This window comes from Tachysurus vachellii, chromosome 3 (assembly GCF_030014155.1).
Source record: "Tachysurus vachellii isolate PV-2020 chromosome 3, HZAU_Pvac_v1, whole genome shotgun sequence".
In the NCBI taxonomy this organism is placed as follows: domain Eukaryota; kingdom Metazoa; phylum Chordata; class Actinopteri; order Siluriformes; family Bagridae; genus Tachysurus; species Tachysurus vachellii.
In genome coordinates, this window is record NC_083462.1 from 25302996 (window position 1) to 25329321 (window position 26326).

The window sequence follows — 26326 nt, forward strand, 5'->3', positions numbered from 1 at the left end:
ACAGTAATGATTAGCATGCTAGTTTTACCTGATAATATTTCTTGAGGATGTAGGTTAAAATTAGCCGTAACTGTAAATAACATTATGAAAGGAAAATGGCATTTTAGGAGAAAACAGTGAGCCTGAAAAGAATGCAAATCGCCAATAGTAGGTAATCAGTCACCAGTAATAATTCAGAATGCTTAATGTATTTTCAATTCAATTCAATTCAAGTTTATTTGTATGGCGCTTTTTACAATTGACATTGTCTCAAAACAGCTTTACAGAACATAAACATAGAACAAAAGGTTATTATAAAGAATAATATAAAGATTAATAGAATGCAAAATTCAAGATTAATATTAGCTAGATTTAGTTCATAATGTATTTACTAGATCTGACTGATATGATCAGAATTACAATTGGTCATTTTATGATTGCTACTGTTTCTTATATTTGTGCAAATCAGAGAGAAATGGGGTTTAATTCACAAGAAACTTATTTATGACTTTAGCATAAGCAACTGGATTATTATTATTTTTTTTTACAGGCACAAGCGCACACACAAAAAAAGGTTCAAACCAAAATCACCTCCTACCAAAAAAAAAAAACCTATTATGGAAAACATACTAAGCATATTATTTGCAATATCTTTCTAATTCAGAAAGCACAACCTACACTGAAATGGTTAGGGAATAAATAACAAGCACAAGCATATCTTGATTTTATCTTGATATTTGACATTGTTTTCTAGACCGTGCGGGGATTATACCAAACTGTGTAAACATGTTTGGATCAACTTCCTTCTGCCTACGTATAATGGAAAGACAAAAGCAGAAAAACTTCCCTTAACACCTTAGACACCCACAGGGTTACCTGAAACCACAGAGCTTTGAAAAAGTCCTCCATTAAACCTGTTTCTTTAAATAGTAGGTGAGAACTATTTTAGAAAAGTAAATAAACAAATCTGATGAAAGGAGATGGAATGTAATTTCAGTGAACAGATGCAGTTCCAGTAAGTAAATGTCATAAAAAAACATTAACAGGAAAAAGTTATGACATGTCATTAGTTTTAAATAAAATAATTTATCAAATGACACACGTTTGTGATCCAATGGTGACTAAGAACAAGGTTTTTGTACAAAAGTTTAAACATCAATACCTTCCTATTTAAGACTGTCAAAAACGACAATCAACACAATATGTATTCTATCCTGAATTTATAGATTTCTGTAAATCTGCTTTGAGACAACATCCATTGTTATATGTACTAAACAAATAAAATGTAACGTAATTGAATTGATTGTGGCAGAGAGAATTTGATTTTATTTAACAAACTGTATATGAAGTACTCTGTGCAATTATCCTAAAATAATTCAGAAAGTCATTAATGGTTAAAAAAAATTGAAGATTTGAATGAATTGTTTTTCAGTTTTTTCTAGTAAGAAGACACACAGGACAATCAAGGACAATCTTTTAAACTTGCAAATTTTAACCAACCGATTAATTTTTTTCTCATTCACAGCACAGCTGATCAACGGATATCTACTTCACTTTTGTTTTCAGTTATCCCAGTGACACAGTAAGAACCCAGATGCTAGGGAGGGACAGGGTGTGAGGCTTTCTGTACCAGACGGTGGATGGGGTGTGTATCCATACTCACCAGACAGGGTGTGTGTGGTTGTGCGCATGTGTGTTGATGGTGGAGGTAGGGTATATGAGTAAAGTTTACTATACAGAATATTACTTACTTAATTTTATTAATACAACACCAATAATAACTAAATTAGTGTTTTAGTAAATTTTCAAAATCAAACCCAAAATTACTGGCCCTGCAGACCTCAATTCAACATAACACAGGTCATTTATTTATGTTTACAGTGACGTGTACAATTTTGAAACTTGCATTTGGAGGAAAGCACTTTATTAAAATTAAAGTCTTTTATGAATAATTATTGTTACAGAAATGCCAAGGAGTTTGTAAGTTAAACCTGGGTTTCATATTGTACAATGTAAGTTTGGATATGTATATATGCGTTTATTTCTACTGCATGAATACACCTCATAGATTAACACAAACCCAGGCCTTCTACTCTATAATGACAGAAGAAAGACATTATTTGTGTGTGGATCCTTTTAATGAACCAGTAAACATTATTCATGTAGTAACAGTGTAATCAAAGTTTTAGTAATGTACTAGCAGTATATGAAATGCTTGGTGCTGTATATCACTGTTTAGGCACGGTGAAGATTATTGGCTTATCTTTTGATGGGCTGAACAGAAGAAGGATGGAAACAGGTGAGCTGAAAATGCATACTGCTCTTGAACTTATTCAGCAACTCTTCCAGCAGCCTGAGAGAGACAGAAATGTCAAAAATAAATAAATAAAGGTGAATCACTTAAAAAAAAATCCCTTGAACAAATAGATCTCGATGCCAACAGTACATTTATTCAAACATTCAACCACTTGTTAATGCGCTACGGAGAGTCTCAGAAGGTCGAACAACAAAAAAAAACATTTTTTGGGAATTCTTGAATCCAAACGGACGGAACGTGTTGATTATTTTTCTATAATAGCAGCTGGAATTCAAATCGCAAGTTTACATTAACATGCTTGACAAATACATTATGTTTTCTATAGCAACTCATTTACAGACTGCTGTATGCTGGAAGCTCCACATAAATGTCTTCTTATAAACAAGGAAAAATGTGCTGTTATGTCCTTTACTTTAGTGGAAAGAGGAGATGGATCTGAAAGCACAAACTCACTTCTTGTCAGCTCCGCTCTGAAGCTGTGGCAGGGCCTCGACTGCTTGCTTAAAGCTAGCACTGAAAAATAAGAAGAATCATCACATCTTTATGCTGTTAGACTAAAACATGACTCACTACTCACTGATTAGGTTACTGTAAATGACACTTCATTTGTGGGAAAGATGAGCCTGTGTATGAAAGGACTCTTACTGGCTCTCTGGGGTCAAGTAACAAACTACAGCATCCTTCAGTGCACAGATTTCCAAACGTGCCTAAAACAAAAAAGTAAAAAAAAAAAGTATGTGTCAAAGTCATCTGATCATCTCATGTATACCAACCTTTATATATGTATATAATTGTATTATGTAAATGTATAGTGTGTGTACCTGCAGTGCACCATTCTTGCTAAAGGATGACACACACTGCATTAGACGACTCAACTCTTCAGCTACAGATTCAACGATCTTTGACAGAACACGTGAAACCAAGTCCTTGGAAATGCTGAACACCTAGCAGACAAAAAATGTACAGTAATGTAAAAAAAAAAAAAAATTAGAAAAGACAAGAAAGAATACACAGAAACTACTGCAAAAACATAACTGACAAGAATATCCTCAAGTATTTTTAAGTTTGCCTCTTTAGTTTTACACTAGAAATACAGATAATACCAAGGCCCTTTTTATTTGATTTGTATATAAACATTTATAATTTGGTCATCTGCCAATTCCTGTGCCATCATGTGACAGCAACCAGCTAAAAAAAAAGGTGAGAACTATCAAGTGCTTGCTCTGAGATAACACACTGAGAGGAAAGCACCCTCAGTCCTCTTCTGCATATATGAGCCTGCAGACAACAATGATTGGTTTGACTGAATTGCAACTGAGCAGAAAGTTTTTAAGCAAAATGTCTTGGAAATTATATAAGGATATAAGAGATGTGGGGCAAATTGTCTTGCTTAAACTGACCTAACAGTGAAAGCTTGGTGGTGTTGGATTCTGGACTCACAGCCTTCAGATCACCCCAATTATTGTTTGATACAAGAATCACAAGATCTTGGAAGCCACAGAGAATTTTAGATTAGCCCAATCTGGCAACCATGTCATTAACTGACCAGGTCTACTCCTCCTTCTCCAACACAAAATTATCAAAATTTAAAAAGCCTTTCAAAATCATTGTCTATTCAGAAGATGTACTTAACATTTTAGTAGAATTTAAGATGTATGGTGTTGTGAATCAAGAATATTAATAACTTTATAAAACAAATGTTTAATGAACAGCTGATATATTTGGCGGAGTTCTGCCCCACCTGCCCCTATGGACAAGCCACAAATGACTGGTGTTACTGCAGCTATAAACAGGCTGCCGTTATATTTTCACTCTCTTTAAGTGAAATAAAAAATAATTTGTCATGTTACTGAGAAACCTTAAAGTGTAAACTCTTTGTTACATTAACAGAAACTGTGGATGAAAATAAATAAATAAAGTAGCTCCTTTTGACCAATCAGCCATGACCCTACAGCAGATTTTAACTGTTTTGAAGCACACTCTGGAACCTTGTCAGTTAGAGCATTAGTGTGTTAAAGGAGAATGTCTGAGCACTTCGAATTTAGTCGCAGAGACAGACAGGGACACACCCTTTAGCTTATTCATAGCAGAAGTGGATGATGTGCAAAAATAAAAGTAACAACATAAAGACTGAGACAAACCTGAAGTATGATAAGGTTTTATAGTTTACCTCAGCATGAACAGAGATGATGCTGACCAAAGCTTCCTTCAAATAACTCCGTACACCTAAGAGACAGAGACAAATACAGAATGAAGGATAGAAACAGAGACACAGAAAGTGGCAGAATGTTACACAAACACGTGACACAAGTAAACACTGATGTATGCAGACACATACAGGGTTTTTGTCATTCCTTCCCACACCTGATAAATGTCAAGGGGCTGCTTAAGGTGGAATTAATGTAGCACGCTTATTATCATGGGCATGAACTGCCTTGTTGAAATCTTTTAGATGTATAATTGCAAGAATCTTTAATTTCAACTACTAAACGCTTCAGGTGAGGTTTCATTCCCTGACCCAACTTCTCTTGTGTTCCAGGATCTTTGACTTGATGCATTATATTCTGCACATGTATTGCAAAAAAAATTTCTGTAAAAATGTGAATCTATGAAATTCGTGAAATACCTTCAGATTCTTTACTATGAGAGCAATAATGCTGAGGATGCATTTGGATTGAATCTTTAGATTTTAAACATAATTTACACATTTACATTTCTTAATTTATACAACTGAGCAATTGAGGGTTAAGGTCCTTGCTCAGGGGCCCAGCAATGGCACCTTGGTGGACATGGGATTTGATCTAATGACCTTCTGATCAGTAGTCCAACGCCATGCAGCTCTGGATAACAAATTAGTGAAGACTCGGAATGGTGAATGTTTGAAATTAACATTTTATACATAAAAAGAGGCTCATTTCTTAACAAAAGAGAGCAAGCGTAAAAATGCATAAGTTACAAAAAAAAGCTGTAAAAAGTTTTAAAAAAAAAAAGAAAAAAGAAAAAAGCAGTTGTGTGTGTCTCAGTGTGTAAAACATTTTCCACTCAGTCTCTTGAGGACTACGTATTTTTTTTCTGAAATATCTAACTTTGTTATGGGAAAAAGTGTTAATCTCATAGAAACATGAAAACGTATAAATTCGTAATAAAAACAGTTCATAAGAAACGTGGACTCCTATCACTGCATTAATAATAAAAACATCAGACTAAACATCAGTGAGCAGCAGTACCTGTAGGTGGTAGGCAGTCCTTCCAGTCAAAGTAGCCTGCATAGATTCCTGGCTCCAGAGATCCCACAATGGGATCAGACTTCTTCTCAATGTACGACTCAAGCAGGCGATCATCCAACTGCCGTACTGCATCGATGCTCACCTAAAACAAACACATGTTGACATGTTTGATAAGCAAATATATGTATGTATATACACACATATATACACACACATATGTACATATAAGGATTTCTCTTTCTCTCTCTCTCTCTCTCTCTCTCTCTCTCACACACACACACACACACACACACAAAATGAATAAACCAGTCATGCATGCCTGTGAGCTTGACTGCATTTACATGAAGTTAAGAAACCACCGCCTAATTAATGAGAAATGTAAAGGAATTGATTGCTAAGTGTGATTTTTTCCCCCCTTTCATTTCAATACTTTTTACTAAGTATAGCTGAATCATCCAAATTCCAATAACAGTAATAAAGACTTTATTTAGCCCAATAAATCTGCAAAACGATGCAAAAATGTTAGATAGCAAAGTTTTCGACTTCTATATCCATCTGATGAACAATTAACACACATGGAACACACAACACTTCATTGCACATTTCACAATTGCACATTTGTACATACAAATTGTATATATTGTATACTCCAATTGCACATTTTCACACTTGCACATTTGTACATACAAACTGCCTATATTTGTATATGTATATTTTAATTGCACATTTCACACCTGTACATGTGTACATACAATGTGTCTATATAGTATGTCATTCTGTCATTCTGTTACACTGTGGAGCTTCTGTCACTAAAACAAATTCCTCGCATGGGAAAGCATGCCTGGCAATAAAGCTCTTTCTGATTCTGATTCTGATATTAACACGGTAATGCTTGTGCACCTGTCTACCCATCAGCATGTCCGCCCATATATTAATATACATCAAGAACAACTGATAGGAAGGAAACAGGATTTATAGAGACTCATCACTGTGACCTTCAGATCAACTGATCAAATTCATATAAAGTTCAAAACTAAAGTATTAACAAGAAATAGACTAGTTGGCAACTGAGGCATTTCAGGTTAAGATTAAGTTCAGATTACATACACTTTGTGCTTGTGTGTATACATGGTGTTGCACATAGCAATAAACAATCAACAGTGTAATGAGCAATAAACTGCTTCTTGTTTATACTTGTTCATACTGGGCATTAACAGAGAAACAAAGAACTGGAACCTTTGGTACTAAAAGATACTAGCCAATAAAAAAAATTCAGCTCCAATTTTCTTTGAGTAGGTGTTTTGAGCAGCTAATAAAATCTTCTTGTTATTTAATGTCCAAACTAATACTAATGTAAAAACTTTGTATTCATTTATATTTCAGTCAGACGGCCTGATCCAGATTGATGTCCATTTATCTAATTTATACAACTGAGCAATTGAAGGTTAAGGGACCACAGGGTCAGTTTAGTTGTCCATGGAGCTTCCACATCCCTAGTTGTTTACTAGTACCATTTTGTTTAATAAGATAATTATAACTTTACCATTTGACCTCACTACATGTAATTGTAGTTGTAACATAGGTCTGTGTGTTTCAAAGAAATAAATACAGCTAGTATTTATTTCTTTGAAACACACAGACCTATGTTACAACTCAACGGCTCTGTTCTTGTTTTTATACTACAGCATGAATCTGATGTTCCTTCATTTTGCCTGATTTGGACAGCAGGTCCAGCTGTAAGATGTAAATGAATGTGCTTGATCTAATAAATAATCGTTTCTATAGTAATAACTTACATAATGACTGGTATATTAGGCCTATATCACTTGTCTGACTGTTGTGGCATTAATATGAGAACACTCATGCCACTTCTGAGAAGCTTGTCCATGAATCATTTGCCAACAAGCAAAACAAAAAGTAACACACACACACACACACACACACACACACACACACACACACACACACACACACACACACACACACACACACACACGCGCGTGTAGGTGTGTGAATGTCTGCCTTTGCTTACTCTGGTGATCTTTTCGGCTGTGGTGAAGCCATGTCTCTCCAGGTGCTCAGCAAGATTAAGGAAAGTGTGTCTCTCCAAATACTGACAGTTACTTAGAATTATGAGAAGACGTTGTTCCTGTGCATACACACACACACACACACAACTCCATTAACGGTCTATTGAACAGGCCTTAAACTGTAGCTCTCTGCACAGCAATGTATAAGAAAAAAGCCATGAGGAGTGAAGTGATATGACAGCCAGCATTCTACATCAGATTTTATAAAACATTTGAGTCATTCAGCAAGAAGTGAAGGGGATGCAGGGTGAGTAAGAGAATAACAGAAAATGTCATTGATTGAAAGCAAACAGCTACAGGACGGAGGGGAAATCTGCAGCCCGTTCACCACATGCAAGGGGAAACCACCCAACTTCTGCACAGTATATATATCTTGTTCATTCTATTTTATTATGTGCTTAGGCTATTTTTCTATCATTCTAAGGTTATGACATATAAAACATCATAAGATATCATGAAAGAGAAAATTATAAAAACATACTGATGATGGAGCAAAGTCTTCGTGAACGCTTCCAAAGAAATCAGGCGATGTCATCTCTACAGACAAACTAAACACAGAGATCAGAATATTAGAACTATCCAAAACACTAACAGGTGCATGAGCATGAGGGCTGTCAAATTCATTAAAAACTCATTTAATAAAAACACCCAAATGCATCTGAATAATAACTCATAAAATTTGGTGGTCTTCCACCAAAGGTGTCAAAGTTTTTCAAAACACCTAGGTATAAATATCAGTAAATAAAAGCTAATATTTATCTTTTGAATTTAAACCCAACTGTCTTCAGTGTATAGAAAAGACAATAGGCCCTACTGTTCCAAAATTTGCGGTGAGGACTGTAGATAAAATACATATATTTTTATGTAAAATTTGTTCTGATAGCCTTTTTTATACAAACACACAAACTCACACAGAACTTACTGGGAGGTATCAATGTCTCCATCAGTCTTGGTGCTAAGCTGCTCCAGACAGTTGATGAACACCTAAAAATCATCATAGTCATCAAGTCATCAGCACCTCCACATAATGCTGTCTGGACTCATATGCATTTGTAATTATGCTTCAAACTACTGACTGAGACATCATTGCAACTGGTAACTCAAAACACAACCATCATCATCAATGGTGTAGAGTGAAAACGGATATCTGCACTGTTTGCTTTTCTACACACCTTCATGATGCCCACACACAGCTCACAGGCTTTATTCTGAGCTAGCTCCAGCTGAAACACCTACAGAACGTGAAGAGGGTTGGAAAGGAAAAGATAATCAAAACCACAGCACCTCTTATGCAATTCACTTATTGTGTTTGTAAAGAGTTGCACTGGGATATAAACAGTAAAGAGTTTCTTACATTGACCTCTCCATGTTTGCACTCCATGGGCTCCTTGAGAGACTGCAGCATCTGCACCATGCAGTGCTCAAACTGGGATGGCTGCAACACACACAGATACAAATTACACACAATAATTCAATTCTGTGTACATTATTTTCAATTATGATCTTCAGACTTAATAATAAAAAAAAAGAAAGCATAAAAGTATCTCACCAGTGATGTGATCCCCTCGTTATCTACAATCCAGTCTTCTTTTTCTGGAAGTCTCTTGACATCTAAATAAAAACAATAATTACATATAGAAAAAATAACAACAAGATAATAAAGGGCCATAATTATTTTACTCAAATGTTTAAAAAACATAATTATTTTGCCCAATTGTTTTGAAATGATTTCAAACCAACAGATCTCAACCCTTTTCATCACTGAGAATATTAGGCATATTACACTTGACTTCCTTTATAGTCCCATGCTGCACTATGGTTTCTCAGGTATGATTGCATAGTAATGATCATAAACCTACACAATTCAGTGGGGATTGATTTAGGTAACCTTAATACAACCATGTTAATGGTCATAAGAAGAACCAGATGCCAAGCACTGTACTTTGTGCAGTGCTGCTCTCTACCTCCCCCTACTGGCCTTTAAGTCCAACAGGACAATAGTGTGCAACAATATTTTTGACATGTTCTAGGGAAGAGAGAAGAAAAACCAAATTGACATGTTTGACTATACAACTCTAAATGGTTCTCATGAAACTTGTAGGAAATTTTATTATTAGTTCCACAGCCTCTAAAGCACTCACTGAGAACTATCATTCAACATGTGAAGAGGTCTGTTGATATAAAGATAACGCAAAAGTTTATTTCTCTTTTAAAGTAATAGTCAAAGCAAGATGTCTGAGATGAAAAAAACAGACAGAGACTCTTTCAGTGAGTCATGTCAAGATCAGCCTCAAAATCAGATAAAAAATATAATGAAAAGCTGTGCTTAATTTGCACCAGCAGCATAATGACTGGTTGATAACTGACAAACAGCGATTCACAAAATAATTGCACTTAGGACTTTCTGTGTTGGATTGTATTCACTGAAGTGGTTTTATTTGCTTTCACACTTTAAGCTTTTAAAAAACCTGCTACCTGCTCTGGTTACCAGCTCAGGTAACACAATTAATAATGGAAGCCTGTGAAGCATTGACACTTTTCTGTATTATATTTATGCATATATTTTACCTGAAATGTGAACAGATCTCTACAGATAGAGAACAATTATACAAATGTTGCAAAACACTATAGTTTTTACATTTGTTTGTTTCAAATTATACATTAACATGTACTGATAGAGATTTTTAATGTGTTATAATAAGAAGTCCCAAAGAACAGGACAGTCTTGCATGAGTAATGTGAATGTTCATCAGTCGATCATCAGTCAAACAGTGAATAAAAATGGTGAGAATGGCAAAACAGGAAGAAGCAAGACACTATTGTCCAAAAAGAACAGTGCTGCCCATGAGAAGTTTGCTCCCATGTGGATAAGCCAGAAGCCTAATGGAAAAAATCATTAAAAATTCCACATTCCATGTTCCAACCTCAACCTAAATGTGAAGCATGGTGGTGGCATTATCATGGTGTGTGGTTGCTTTGCTGGTATTATTCATGGATACATGAAATCTGAAATGTACCAGCAGATTAGAACTATACATGGGTCATATAACAAGACATACAACAATATTCCTCAATCCACCAGTTACTAGAAACTTTGGGTTGAAATTATCGCTGCTCAAGGAGGTCACACCAGTTACTGAAAGAAAAGGCACACATAGTTTTTCTGACAAAGTTTTTGGATACTTTAGATTTAATCCCATTTCAAATCAGAATGATCCTGAAACACAAAAGATTGTAAAGGGCACACTAGGTGGCATTATTCACACTTTAATATGTATGAATGAACGTAACTGTGGCAACATTTATTATTTCACAGTGACCCACCTTCAGCAGTGTGCTGCAGGGTGATGAGCAGGCAGTGCATTCGCAGGTCAAGCAGCAAATCCTGAATCACCTGCAGTAGATCATTAGGAATCTCTAAAGCCGATAGAGCCTCATGACTCAGCCTGAAGGTCAGAGATGAGAAAAAGAAAGAAGGCTCTTTACAATAACACCTTAGGTTTTGGATAAGAATGTCAGTAAGGCCCTCTGTTTTCTCACCTGACAGTGTGTATGATCTGTGTGAGCCAGGCTCCAGTGAGGGGGCCCCGGGTATACCAGCCCCCGTACACACGCAGCTCAGACTCAGAGAGACTACCGGGCAACAGAGCACCGCGCACCAGTTGAACCAAACGCCTGATCACCTCCTCGATCATGCCCTACACACACACACACACACACAGGTTTATTATCAATCATACCAAATATGTTGTGAATGCTGTTGTGACAGCTAGTTTTTAGACTTTTCAACACTTTTTTTAAAAAAGATCCACTGGAAGATCCACTGGGAATGATGAATCAATAGCGAGTTTAACATGTTCCAGTGCTGAGGTAATATCACTGTTCCATTATAAATCAAGTAGCTTAAATATTTTCTCAATCTAAAAGGATTAAAAATTTTATGTTGCTTCATTTTTGTGTATTTTTCTGGTAAATTATGAGGTTTTAAGTTTTATCCTTGCTTCATGGGACTTGCTTGAATAAATATTAATGCAGTAAATGTTGTATGCCTGTAAATAGACAGCTTGGTGTTTTTTTAGAATCATCCTGAGTAGAAAGAATTTTTGTTGACTTTTTGTCATTATTTTTCATGTTCAAAAACCATACAGTTTTTTTTCTTAATTTATATCGTCCAAATTAACATTAAATGAGACTTGTTTTTCTATCGTTTCGTTGTAAAATCATAAAACTGAATCTGAACCAAATGAATACAAAAAATGAGTGTTTGAAATGAGTGTTGGAAACATGTGGTTGTGAGGCATAGGACCGGAAATTATTAAGCCAAGGCCAGCCAAAATGTTTGTCTCTTAGCTAATTTTAATGATCTTAACTAGCTTCTGAATTAAATATAGACAATGCGCACTTTACAAAGCTATCTGCAATTTTGTCCTTGTAAATATCAAATATTAATATTGGCTATCTAGGAAACATTAAGTTGAAATGGGTACAGCAAGGAGTTTCACATTTCATGAACATGAACAAAAGAACCCCAGAGAACATGAGACAAGTATGCCTAACATAGCTACTTATATATTTCAGATTTGCCTCTGAATTTGTTGTTGAATTTGTTTTTTCAATTTGTCTAATTGAAGTTGTTGAATTAATTCCTAACAATTAAACTGAAGTTTGTAAATTGTGGACTGGTATTTGATCAGAATAACCATGTCATATACTGGCCAAAGGAATGTGGACTTATAGAGAAACCCACTGGACCTACCCATCAGTACTTGTGGTACACAGACATTTATAATACACTATGCGACAAGTAATTTGGCATGTATTCAGGCTGTAAGACTCACTTTAAAGTCATTCTGTCTCTGTCGGGCGTTCTTCTTCAGCTTCTCCACCTGACCCGACTTCTCCCCAGTCTGTCAGAGAGCATGCACACATTGTACAGCGTATCAGCCAATGAACCTAAACAAATTTCATCTATACACTCTCATCTGTGCACATACCTCACTAAAAAGGCTGCCGTTAACATACGAGATCCACAGTTTCCAGAAATTTGGCAGCTGACTGATGACAACATCTGATAGCTTCTCCACGAACCTGACCTGCTGAGGGCTCTTGAACTGCCAGGCTAAGAGAGAGGATGATCAAAATTACCACAAATGCAGTTACTATTTACTTACAATGATACAGCAGATTAATAGTGTATTACTGAAAGTCAGAAGTAAAGATCCTTACAGTCATCTCTAGGTGTCTGGGAGCTGCTGCCTCTCTTCAGTGAGGCAGTGTGACTGATTCTGTTCAGAGCTGATGAACGAGGTTCTCCATCCAGCTCCAGCACTCCACCTCCCACTTAAGAAGAACGCAACATGTAAAAAGAGATAAAGTACAAAACACTGTGTTAGAGAAGGAAATATTAAAATTTATATTTATTTTCATCACTAGATGGCACTAAAGGACTTTCAGGTTCCACTTGATTTTCAGTGGGCACCAGAAACTGAGAAATGGAAGTTAATACTGGTTTGGACACTTTACGCGTAAACACACAAAATCCTTTATATTCAAAGCTGAAATCTCTTCTCTTTTTGGAAAAATATTTGACCAAATGTTAATCTGACGTGTTCTTTAATTTTAGGATTTTATTGTCTTGCCTCACTTTATAAAGCCTTCATACATTGCAGACTTTTTTATTTTCTCATTCTGCATTTCTCAGTGTCAGGCTGCTCCCCTCCTTTGCTACTCTGTGGAACTGAGGACTTCCTGTTCTCTGTCAGGTCATGACCAGACCACACATATGCTGCTCGCTGACTAAACACACAAGGGCACACCACATGGTCTTATGAACACAGTCCACTCAGAGAGAGATCACCCAAGATAGTGAAGATACAACTATCAAATAAATCTGACAACAATAAAATGTGTGTTGGTTTACATCAAGGCCATGCAAAGTGAAGATCAGGACCATAAGTGGAACTCTCAAGCCCAAGGCAACTTAAGGGCTTTAGTTTAAGCCTACAAATTTGGGATTTGTAATTTTTAATAGTGTGACTAAAGAGTTTAATTAATACGTCTTTGTGACTGTATGACTAAATGAAAGGTCTGCACCTTTATTTTTTTTTTTTTATGGCATGAAAGTATGGAACCTGGCTAAAAAGATTAATCAAATTCATCACTGATATATACTATGTGCATATATACAGAGAGAGATAAATAAAGAGAGCTCATAAGTCTCGTGAGAGCCTTGTTACAGAACCTTTTAAATGTAATTGCTTTTCCAATTCAACTAAAGAAAAGATTTGATGCTGAAGCCCACAAGTTTAGAGTATGTGTGTTCCCAGACCTCTCTGCTCTTTAATGAAGTCTTCTTTACAGTTCTGCATCAGCTGCAGAATCCATTTGTGTTGGGCCACGATACACTGCCATGCCGGATCACCTGGAGCATGCAAGTCTGACAGGTACCTGTAAAGCAAACAAATCTGAGTAGAATTTTGTACTGAGCTAAAAAGTAATCATTAAACCCGCACAATATTCACTCACCTGATGTAGCGTTTCTGATCATGCAGAGTAGAAGGCATCTCCAGTAACTTATCCAGCAGTAAATTCCTCAGAGCACTGATACGTGTTTCCACCTCCGTATACACTGTACACAGTTTTATGCTTAATGTGTTTTATCAGATTATTTAATCATTAAAAGAACATGCAATAATTCACCCTTTTGATATTTTCTAGGATTAGTTTGCAGGCTGCTTTACTTTGAAATAGCTTTGGTCATTAGCCTGAAAATATACAATTTTGCACACAGACCTGGCATCAGTATTGATATATCCTTTCTAAGTAAACTAGTATCGGTAGTGATGTACATGTAATTATTGTCAAATATTGACACCATCATGCATAAAAAAATATGGATTCTTCTTAGGCTCATATACCTTTTTTAAAGACAGGAACCTCTGTGTTTCCAAACAGGGACTTTGCTTTCTCATAGTCATTGATGACCACGTCATAATCCCCCTAGAAGAGACAGAAACATCAGGAATCTACTAGAGTATTGAGATAATGTTATATTTTACAAGACAAACCACCATCATAAGAAGCTACTGCATATTACATACTAAACCAAAGGATTCCCATACAGTGGACACTGTGTATTGTGCATTTTCACACGAGTCTCACCTTTTGGATGTTGCGCTCAATGTTGAGTGGCAGGTTGAAGAGGAATTTGAAACGCTGAAGTACATTGAGGGCGTTGCGTGTGGAGTCGGCTTTATCCTTTCGTCCCAAAACCTCCTGAAACAAAGTGTCTGCGGTATTGCTTGCCCCTGTAAGAGGAAGAGAACACATGAAAGAGAGTTAAAGATCTCTAGCTTGCACACAGATGAAATCCATTCTGCCGGTCTCCTCGGCTTGGGTGGCCATGGCCCTGCTGTATGCACTAAGGTCAGATTCTTTTAATTAGAACAAGACCTTGAACTACAATAAAAAAATAATCAGGGCAGCTGGCCAAATTATTCCTGTTTTCCACACTGTGCCCTGCACTGGCTGAGCGAGAGACAGTTAGGCACTGAGGGGAGTTAGGATGAAAGCTTGTCAGTGTGATTGGTTTATTTACATGTGCTTCAGGAAACAAGTGTGTTTATTAATCTTTCATCACATCTTTCAAATTAACATCCAGCAAGGAGAACTAGGGTTCTAACTGTGAGAATGTGTGTGTGTGTGTGTGTGTGTGTGTGTGTGTGTGTGTGTTTATTTATGTACACAAGAGCAAGCTTCTTAATGATCTTACTGTTGAGGACATTCTCTAATCGCTGTGTCATAGAGCCCTCCACCTTCTCCGTGCCATCTGATTCGAGCTTCTGATGAATTGCTGTAAACAAGAGAATGGTAGACACTTAATTTGTGGAAGATTTTGCTACCCCAACACAAACTGAAATGAACACAGACATGCAGAGAAACATACACTATATGGCATACATACATGGGCATTTCTGAACTCTTCTCACAAAATGTTGTAAGTACACAATTGTCTAGAATGTTAATAGGGGTGGGAGAAAAAATCAATTCACCAAACTATCGCGATTCTTTTTAAAACGATTTTGAGATCAATTTGTTTAGCTCAGAATCGATATATATTTAATTATTTTACTTTTCCAGAGAGGTGGTGGGAAGACGTTATCGCTTTTATTCCAACAGAGGGTATTTTGGTGTTGTCTGTATTAGACGACGTCATATCCGTTTTAAGATGGCGCGAGAAAGCAAAACCATGGCAGAGGCAGGGGAGCAAACCTCTTTGAGAATTGTTTCTGCACCTTCACGTTTTAAATCACAAGTGTGGAAACACTTTGGATTGTACACACTGCCAGGAAGAGCTGCGCTGGACAGGACTAAAATGGTATGCAAACTCTGCCATACAGTGATAGCATATTGTGGCAATATGACCAACTTGAGTGCCCACCTTGCTCCCGAGCTGAATTTTGGGCTGAACGCCAAACAACCTGCAGCATCTTAACAAACTCTGGATGTGACATTGAGTGAATTACCATGCACTTCGGAGAAGGCAAAACGCATCACAAAGTCGATTGCTCTTTTTTATCTGCAAAGACATTCAACCTTATGAAAATGCAGGTTTTCGAAATATGATCCATACTTTAGAGCCGAGGTACGTTATTCCATCGAGGAAGCTTTTCGCAGACACAGTCGTGCCTAAAATCTATGACGAGGTTGCGTCAGAAGTACAAAAACGTTTAAGCAAAGCTCAAAAAGTCGCACTTAGCTGTAATGCCTGGACATCACGAGCTACAGAGTCCTATGTAACCCTGACAGCCCATCACATTACAGATGACTGGTATTTGTCTTCTCACGTGCTCCAAACCAGAGCCTTTCACGAGAGTCACACGGGGGCAAATCTTGCAGAGCTGCTTCGTGGTGTAGCGATTGAATGGAACTTTCAGTTTAAGTTTGTAGCATATTTTAGTTGCAGTCTAGGGTTTAAAATTTAAATAAATCTAGTTCAATTTTAAATAAATTGGTCTGGAGCTTTTTTATTTGTTGTTATTTATTGGAACAGTTTAACAGCACTTTTATTTTATTTCTGAGAGTATTGTTTTTAGTTATTGTGTTGCACATTTAAATATTATATTTGTTTTTGGTACTTGAAAGTTTTATGGTTCAAGGTTCTTTATGCACTATGTATGTGTATGCTCCTGAAATAAAAATTCAGAAAGATGTGATGCATTGTTTTTGTTAATATAACTCATATACAGTCTCTTTAAGGGTATGATCAAGTATTTGCCATTGTCTAATCTTTATTAAGCAAACAAAAATCACAATTTAAACAATAAATCGCAATAGCTACAGAATCGCAATATGTATTGAATCGGCACAAAAGTATCGGGATAGTATTGAATCGCCCCAGCCCTAAATGTTACTGTGTGCTTTAACTTTAAAATTTCCATTCACGCGAGCTAAGTGGCCCAAACATGTTCCAGCATCACATTGGCCCAATGCATACAGAGACGTCCATAAAGACGTGGTTTGCCAAGGTTGGCGTGGAAAAAAAAACTCCAACATTAGTGGCCTGCACAGAACCCTGACCTCAACCCCAATGAACAACACTGGGATAAATTGGAACATTCTCTTTGCCCCAGGCCTCCTTGCATGATATCATTGTCTGATTTCACTAACGCTCGTGTGAACACATGGACAAATCCCTACAGCCACACTCCAAAATTAAATGGAAAGCTTACCCAGAAGAGTGGAGGTTATTATAACAGAAAGAGGGTATAATTTCCAGAAAGTGATGTTCGACATGCACACATTACACAGTGTATACATACACACACACACAGAGACACAGATGCACACCATTAGACACACACAGACTGCTTCCCATGTGCTTCATGACAGCATTATCACATATGATTTTAATGGAGATCTTGACATGCAGTGTGCTCCCACACACATACAATACACAAACCCACACAGAAAGACTGGTGACGTCAGAGCTAACCTTCAGGCCCCTAAGGTCCTGAGTGCTGTGTGGATCATTTCCTGTGTCCTCACTCAGTGTTTTGACTTGGGCAATGTGAGTTTTGGAAATTTTCTCTGGGAATCTATGCGGCGTCCTTTAAATTCACTCCCACTTCCTCTCAGGACAATGTTAATAATCTTATTAAACATGATTCAAATACCACCCTTACTGTTACATCAGCCTCACATCATTCTCACCAGTCCCCCTGACCTCCCATGGTACCTGCCACTCTTATATACACACATGCAGCTAAATGTTGACCACCCCAACTTTTCACAATTTACTGAAATCCGGATTAATCCACCCATGTATTAGTTCTCGTTTGTTTTATTTATAAATCTGCTGTGTCATGAGAAGCAGAACAGATAATGATTTCCATAACATGAGCAAAAGGATCCTGGAAATGCAACGTTGGTTCGTGCATACCTGCTAGAGCATCCTGGGCTTCAAAGAAAGTACTGAGTCCTCCTTTCACACAAGCCAGACTGCCCTCATTCTTCTTACTTGCCTGCTTTTTCAAATTTCCCACTGCCATGCGCAACTGCTCAAAACTAGCACAGAGAGGAGAAAAAAAGCAATGAGTTTTTTTTTTAAGCAATATGAAGAGTTTGGGTTCCTCCTATAATTGCTTATTTCCAGGAAAATAAATATTGCTTTAGAAAACAATCATGTGTAGCAGACAGGCTGTCTATAAGCGGTTGCACTGAAAAAGCGTTTAGATTAATTATCACTTCACTGATAAGCTCGGAAAACTAGGTAATGTAGAGTATTTAAAGTTGCCCTAAACTTGTTTTGGAGACTATGAGCAATTGATCTTAGCTAATCATGGAACACTATAATAACACAGGGTAGGGCTTCACTTTGTTCTCAAAACAGCTTTAAGTCTTTGGCCTTGTATTCTGTTGAGATCCATGTCCATGCTGAAATGACTGCATCACAAAATTCCTGCAAATTTTTCAGGTGCACGTTCATGCTACAAATCTTCTGTTCTACCACATCCCAAGAAACGTTCAATTGGATTCAGATCTGGTGACTGGGAAGGGAACTCATTGTCATGAGCTGCTGCTAAAGGGTTGTTTTTTCTTTAATATACAATTAGAAACAATTAGTAAACTCTATAGATTGTCGTATGTGAGCCTAAGATCAGCAGTTACTCAAACCAGCCAGTCTGGCACCAGCAATCATTGCCTGGTCAAATCATTGATATCACATTTTCCCCCCAATCTGTTAGTTAATTTGAACCTTACATTAACAAACTGTTTTTCATTAAAATATTAGACCATATCTGAGAGTTATCTGACAGCTCACACTGTTGGCTCAGTGAGTTCAGATGTGGAGGTGTATAACGCTACTCAAGGTTGGTACAATACAAATATTATAGGAGCACATGGTTGTTTGATTAAGTAGATTTGTTTGTCTGGTTGGAATAAAAACCTGCAGTTAAACTGGACCCTATTTTCCCTGTTCTATTTAAAATCATGTTCTGTGCTCCGTTTAGCATTCATAAGTGCCAGATAAGCTTAGAGGTGACTAACCTGGTTGAGGAGTGGTTTTCAATCAGGTACCAAGTGGCAGAGAAATTCTCACTTGTGAAATCTCCGCTCTTCCCCGGAAACAAACTCTCTAAATTTTTTTCTTTTTCCAAAACCTTTCCTCTACAAAAGATGATGAGATATGACCAAGGGTTAGCAAACAAATAAAATACAATAGATAAAATAAGTGTCGCCTGTGTGTCTCTGTACATTTGAAAAAATTACATGTTAAATATTTATTACAGTGCTCTAAGATTTTGTGGTTCTTTTTCAAACTGTTATTGCAAAGTCGTAAGCACACAATTATCGGAAATGTCTTTGTATGCTCTAGCATTACAATTTCCCTTCACTATAGAAACATTAACAATATGGACATTAACCTTGTGCACAATGCAAAGTCATAATCTGCATGCTTTTGTACAATAAGAAATGATTTGCTAAGCTAAAGTGGAAGAAATCAAGTGTCCTGCACTGAACACGTTGGGGCTTACAAACTTTGACTCTGTAGAAAATTAGCTATTTTTACAACACATAGACTTTCACTTAAAAAACATTTTAATGTCCCACATGGCTCTGACCATAAAACCCAGTTCACTTAAAAGTTCAGTATTGTCTAGTGATCTCTATCTGCAGATGCTTGTGGTTAGATGAAAGAAAATATTTTTTTCTAGCACATATTCCAGTTTGCTGGCAGAGAGGTGGTGTAGATTTGGAAATCCCGAGACTCTCCCAAAAATCTCCTCTCGTGATCTCTCTAAACATCTTCTTCAATGTTCATTTATAATTTCTAGCAAATTTGAACGTGAGATTAAACTAACATCTTTAACCATCTTTAAAAAAGCTGCCAATAACTCTGGAGATGACTGTATGTTGTCTTCTTATTCTGAGTCAGTTGTTACTCAAGGCAGCCAAAAAAAGAGAAATGCACTGACTGCCTCTTTCGCATTCATCGTCTTACAGATGCCTGTGAATGGTTAAGTGTTGCTCTAATTGACAGGGGACCAATTAACCATCGCCACAGTCATTTCTGTAGGTTTATTTTTGTTTGTGAATGTCTGTGTCTTCTTTGACATACTTATCGGTTTCGATGCCAAGTGGGTCGGCCTGCCGCAGAGACAGTGGGGAAATGCCCTTGTTTCGGTTTAGTCGCAGGTCGTAGTAATTCACCTCATCTACCCACACAGCAGACTGCTCTAGAATATCTGTACATTTGCACACAAACATACAACTCACACATTTGAGTAATTTGCAGTACAGTATATGCGTCGATAACCAATGGATCAAACTGAACTTTTAATATGCACCAGAATGCATAACATCATCGCAAAGGTGTGCACAAGTGTACTTCTAACCTATCTTATCAGCTTTGAGGACTTTGAAGGAAACAGTGGATGTGCCTAAGCCTCCGCTCCTGGTCGTGACGATGATCTCGCCTTTGTCATCTTTAGCAGGTCCGACACGGCACACGATCTTGCTGGCAGACATCCATTCAGCCGTCAGCAGACAGTTATGCCCACAGATGGACAGCCCTGATGCGGTAGAGACAAACAAGTACCAACTAGATTTGTAACGTTCGTTGCGACAAACTTTGATGTTGGCTTTGACGATGCAAGTATTCGCAAAGGCCAGTGCTTTTTGGTGGCAAGTGGACATACGGGTCAGTGTTCCTTTTGGAAGCAAGTAAACAGAAAGCTAGGGTGCCAAAACATTTGGAGGTAAGTGGAGACGAGCATGTGACGTCATCAGAATACCTATGAGGAAGTTCCCCTCATTGTTCTCAGTGTTTTGATATGTCACATGTCCATGTTGTAAAAAGTTTTTTGATTTTGCATATTTTGGGGGCGGGGCTGCGGCACAAGCGAAAGGCTAGTCGATACACCAATTTAAAACTTTGTTCAGAGTATCACCTTAATGGAGCTGGCCAAGTTTGGTGTAGATAGTTCGAAAGCTTGCTGAGTTATAAACCTCCAAAGTTTATAATGGAAGTCTATGGGAAAAAAAGGCCATTTTGAGACCCGGTACCGGAAGTACCGGTACTCGGATCGCTTAGATAAGTAATAGCAACAAACTTCAGACCAGGGTCTACAACATATCCGAATTTGGTGCATATGGCTCGAGGAGTTACTCTTGATAAATTTTTGTCCAAGTTTAAATAGGAAAACAGAATGTTGGCTTCTACAAAGCCAACATAGTTACTCATAAAACATATATATGAAATCAAAAGATACTATCCGTAGAGCCAAACAGAAATGTTGAGGCATGCAAGGTCTCAAAAGAAGCAGAAATGACTTCAGCTCACCAACAAGGTCATTAGGTCCAGTGCCCAGGTTTTCTCCTCGGATGGTGACTTTAGTCCATGGTGTGCCCTCGTTGGGTGAAATGCCAGTAACTAGCGGAGGCTGTCGTGCACGAGACATGGCTCACAAACTAGAGAAAAATACAGAGAAAGAGAGAGGTGGTGGTAAAGAAAAAAGTTATTTGTTGCTCATTATTTTAACTGCATGTAGTACAGGTAGAGAATCTGAGATAGGGTTTATAACACCATGAGTACTTTACATGTATTAATTTCACAGTCTTTTAGATCTTTACATTATGTTGTCATGTTACTGTAAACTTTATTAGAAAAACCTAAAACAAGGTCATTTAAAGGTTTAGGAGACAAGCTAGTTTTTCAGTTCGACTAAAGGACACATATTACAAAACCCTCTTATGCACACTTACAGAGCAAAAAAAAAATCACTGCAGACAAGAAAAAATAAACCGCTCCATCCGGTCCTTGATGAAATAAAGACTGAGAGTGTTCGTGTACCAAGTGTAGTGTTGTAACAATTTCACAGTTCATATGGCATATGACTGGACTGTTACCTTACAGCTGCCTTCTTTCAAGCTACAGATTAAAGTGCATATGAATTTATTACAGTCTACCTATAAATTTTTATGCCAAATACTTCCATTGTTCCAATCACTGTTTCAGTCCGTAAGCCAATTCTGCATTTCAGTGTCTATTCACAAGGTCATTTAAACACTTTAAAACGTTGTCTACTAAACACTCTTCTCTGTCGAGATGATGACGTGAGGGCACAGACATTGGATGTGACCATCGTATGCACACATCTTGATCTATTTAAGGCCTTCTAAAATGTAGCCCTTCAAAGTACATGATGTGTAAGTAGATATTGCAAACGATCAGTGTGACATTCATGCATTCTGAAACCCCAACCACTTTTGAAATTAGGCCTAATCCCCAGAGACCTCAGACTTGAACTCAGTTTGCATTTTCCCTGCTCAACTCAACCGACTTCATTCATGAAAGTTTAGTAATTAGTTGAGAAGTCGAGAGAGAGCGAGAGAGAGAGAGGCCTTTGACAGAGAACTAATAACACTTCACTGTGTGTTGCTCAGCTGTCTGAACTTCTCTGGATGTATTACACATTTACTGTCATATTTTTAAAGTATCTTGTGCCAAGTCATCAGGCTGCAGACCTGCTTTCAGTTCACATTTAAGTCAAGCCCAAAAAGAGTCAATTCACTGATTCAAGTCCCTGAAAACTAAAGGTCAACCCCAAATCATCTATCTTGTACACACAGCAAAAATCAGAGTGTTTCAGTTAGTGAGACAGCCAGAGGATATTTATATTGCCCTCATTTTGAATTTGATGTCATTGAACAAACTGGGGTAATGCACATACAGCATATTTGCAAACAGGATGTTATAATTTACAGAACTGCATCACATTACAGTCATTTGGGTATCTCACAAACACCTGACAATGTTTCCGTTCTGTGACAAATTATCTGATAAATGTTAGCATTGTTATATTGCAATTATTTAATCAATTACTAAAACAATCAAGTTGCATCCTAAATTTTCAGTTCAATGTACATGGACAATGAACAGATTCATTTAAACATGCTTTCAAACAAACCAGTAGTGCTTTTGCAAGTAGTGAAACTGTTTTTCCTGCAGAGCATAACAACACTCCTTGCTGTAATGTCTAACAACACTGGAGGTGTCAGGGGATCGTGTTTCTCTCTTAAATTTAGAACATATAAGATACAATATTCAGAGACTGAAACGGTTTAACGCATTTGTGTGCTGTCTTGGGAGTAGGTTTGGCTCATCATCTAGTCGAACTCCATATCTGTGGTCAGGTTTATACTAGGGATGTACCGATCCGTTATTTTGTGTTTTCATTTTTCATCCAGTAAAGGGCATTTTTGTATTTCTTTGCCAGAAACAAATAAATCTTAATAACTAAACATTCTTTAGTTTTAAAGGTAGAAAAGAACACAGATATCGGATAGGTATCGGGCGATACTGGCAAACCCTGGTATCGGAATCGGATTGGAAGAGAAAAAGTGGTATCGGTACATCCCTAGTTTATACCTGAGCATGAGTAAGTGAGAAATAACTGCAAAGAAGTTTGATGTTTGACACACAAAATGGAGTTACTGTTAGCAGCTTGGAGTTGAATATTTTCCTAATCCACTACATTCCTCTTCAATATGCAAATGATTCCATTTTATTTATGTACATAATTTGTCCATAACATTATATCAGCTATAATGAAGGTCGACCTCGCTTAAGTTAATAAGACAATAATTCTCCTTGGTCATAAGAGATAAAAACGCAATATTCTCTGTCATTAAGACCATCAGTGACACTGAAGATTTCTTAAATAAAAATGAAATATAAAAAAATAAATAAATGAAACCTCCATACACAAAGCATCAGCTTAGATGATGTAGTGTTTAGATGTTAGTATAGAAATCATTACAAGTGTAATGTGCACAAACGGCACTACTGAGATGCTGCTGTTGAAAATGAATGAATAATTTCTAATTTCATTCTTGTACCATGATATTTTACATGAAAATACAGTAAAGCTATTGAACCATGGAAATAACGAGCTGTATAATAAAAAGCCATTGTTTTCTTCCTGATGTAGTGCGATTGTATAGCAAAGGAATGAGTGTTTGTTTGTTTTTTAGCCTAAAAATGTCAAGTGTGCAGAATAATGTTTTTAAAAAGCGAACTGATGTCATATGCGTCGCTGACAACGATGACAAACTGCTCCAGTTCTTGTCGCCCAAAATTCTGCTAGCAAGCTAAAAACAATTAGCCACCAAGCTAACGTTTTAAGCTACCAGAGAGGAGGCATTTTCTCTCTCGGGGCCACGACAAGAAAAAAAACACAGTTTTGTCATATCTTTCTAGCACTCTCACTACCGCGTCCAGGATATTTTATAAAATAGTACATTATTACTCACGTAATTCCCAACAGCTCAGATGAAAGCAGGCCCTAGACGTTTTTGCACCGCTAACAGCACATCCGGGTCACTCGGTTTCTGACTCCTCCCCCAATCAGGCAGTATGGCTAGAAACCTGTTTTGTTATTCACTCTGAAAACATCTGCTTCCTCTGGAAATCCTTTCTCCTAGATCTATCCTCTGCCCTGATCTATCTGTATCTATATTTAAACATAAAAATCAATTAAATCCAGGAAGGTTATTTTGTATTATTCTTATTTAAATCTGAAACCTAGCACAATGTCCCACAAAATGCCTTTTATAGCAAGTTATCATTTCAAAATGCCCCCCCCCCCCCAAAATAAAAATGTCAGCATGTAAATTCTAGCTTTAAAAAATAAATTCTTCATCCTGAGGAATTTCAACTCAAATTTAAAACTGAAATCAACAAGATTTTTTTTTTAGAAATAAAAATATCCAGTGAATGCAGTTATTACCAGCATGTCTGCACACTTGCGAGTTCTTTATACAACAGTTCTGTAAATTAGAAATTAATATTATGTAACTGACATTTCTCACACGTTTCGTCGGTTTTTGTTCCACTAGCGGAAATACAGGGCTCTCAAGTTTTGAAGACAGGCAAGCGTGACATCGAAAATGCCCTCTCTAATGAATGTTTCTTCTCATTGGTTGTTGCGTTAAATCTTACCCAGATACGATAGTGATATTTCTGATTGGCTATTGTGTAGCCTGTTTTTTTTTTTTTTGATTGGCTGATAAGTGTCAGGCTCGACTAAGAGCTCCAGGTGAGACGCGCTTGATTCCTGCCCGGTTCCATAGAGACAGCGGTGCGGACTGATACATTTTGGGCGCTGCGGCTTATTAAATATATGATAAATAGTCAAAAAGTGTTTCTGCGTGAGAAATACGATGTGTGGCGGGAGAGCGTGACGAAAGACCGAAATGCGTGACTGTCACTCTCAATGCGTGACACTTGACAGCCCTGGGAAATACGTCCTGAAGATGCTACCTAGCTCACGATGATTTGTACAAAAACACCTTAAAGGTGTTTTTTATATAATATAGTCTTGCCATGCCTGCTGACGATGTTGACAACACAACTGTAGTAACTAGAGCGAATTTTAAACCAGGGACTAGAATTTTCATTGGACATTGTCACAAGTACTACAAGGATTTAGATTTTTCTATAATTAGCAAGCCAGAGGCTCTGGTGGAAGGGAAAACTCTCTGAAACAACGGTGGGATAAAACCTTGAGAGAAACCAGACTAATGAGCCTCCTAATGCTTAAAAACTACAGAAATCTAGCAAAATATGAAACAACATTTTTAAGAAAGTCTATATCCTGTACAGTATGTTCAGGTTTTATTAATATGCAAAAGATAAACATCCCCGCCATAAACATCACCATCCTCTCCCTCATTTTATACTTGCAGATTGGAACAAAATTTGTATTTTTTTGAGGTAATGTTCTTTCAATATTCTACTTTAAAGAATAAACCAGCCATTACAGTGACAGTTTGCCCACTCAAATACATTTTAAGTGAACTCATTTTATACAGCTTGGTTGCCTTAAAAAGATCATTCAATCAGACACAATTCATATGCTAGTCACCCAAGACGTCACTGCACTGCTCATTGCAGACCACCCACCCAGCCTGTACTGTTATCTGTGCAAGGCGAAGAAACTCTCCCTTTGATGAGGACTCATGGGAAGTCATTTTTTTCAATTATGCTTTCCTAATCAGAAGAATCAAAAACATTTTGGCCTTTGTGGTTTGAAGCATATTGTGTTTTGTGTGGCACAGTGAATATCTTGATAGTGATGTATCTTGAGAATTATATCCAGCTCACAACTTCCTGTACTTTTCACGGAAGAATAGCATAATTACTGCAG

General features: G+C 37.2%; 1 protein-coding gene across 1 annotated transcript; it reads right to left on the minus strand.

Annotated features, from left to right (window-relative positions):
- Window positions 1–1824: 1824 nt before the first annotated feature.
- exoc2 (exocyst complex component 2) lies at window positions 1825–24549 on the minus strand. Its single transcript, XM_060866447.1, has 28 exons — window positions 24432–24549; window positions 21460–21587; window positions 20513–20689; window positions 20236–20362; window positions 19164–19283; window positions 18055–18179; window positions 15385–15465; window positions 14775–14920; window positions 14531–14612; window positions 14139–14241; window positions 13942–14060; window positions 12840–12953; window positions 12608–12732; window positions 12452–12520; window positions 11154–11311; window positions 10938–11059; window positions 9163–9224; window positions 8968–9048; window positions 8786–8845; window positions 8536–8597; window positions 8095–8161; window positions 7556–7672; window positions 5524–5665; window positions 4467–4522; window positions 3118–3240; window positions 2942–3003; window positions 2750–2809; window positions 1825–2332 (listed from the first exon to the last, which is right to left on the minus strand). Exons 2-28 carry the CDS (start codon window positions 21575–21577, stop codon window positions 2239–2241), a joined length of 2772 nt encoding a protein of 923 aa, XP_060722430.1. The 5' UTR covers window positions 21578–21587; window positions 24432–24549; the 3' UTR covers window positions 1825–2238.
- Window positions 24550–26326: the final 1777 nt, after the last annotated feature.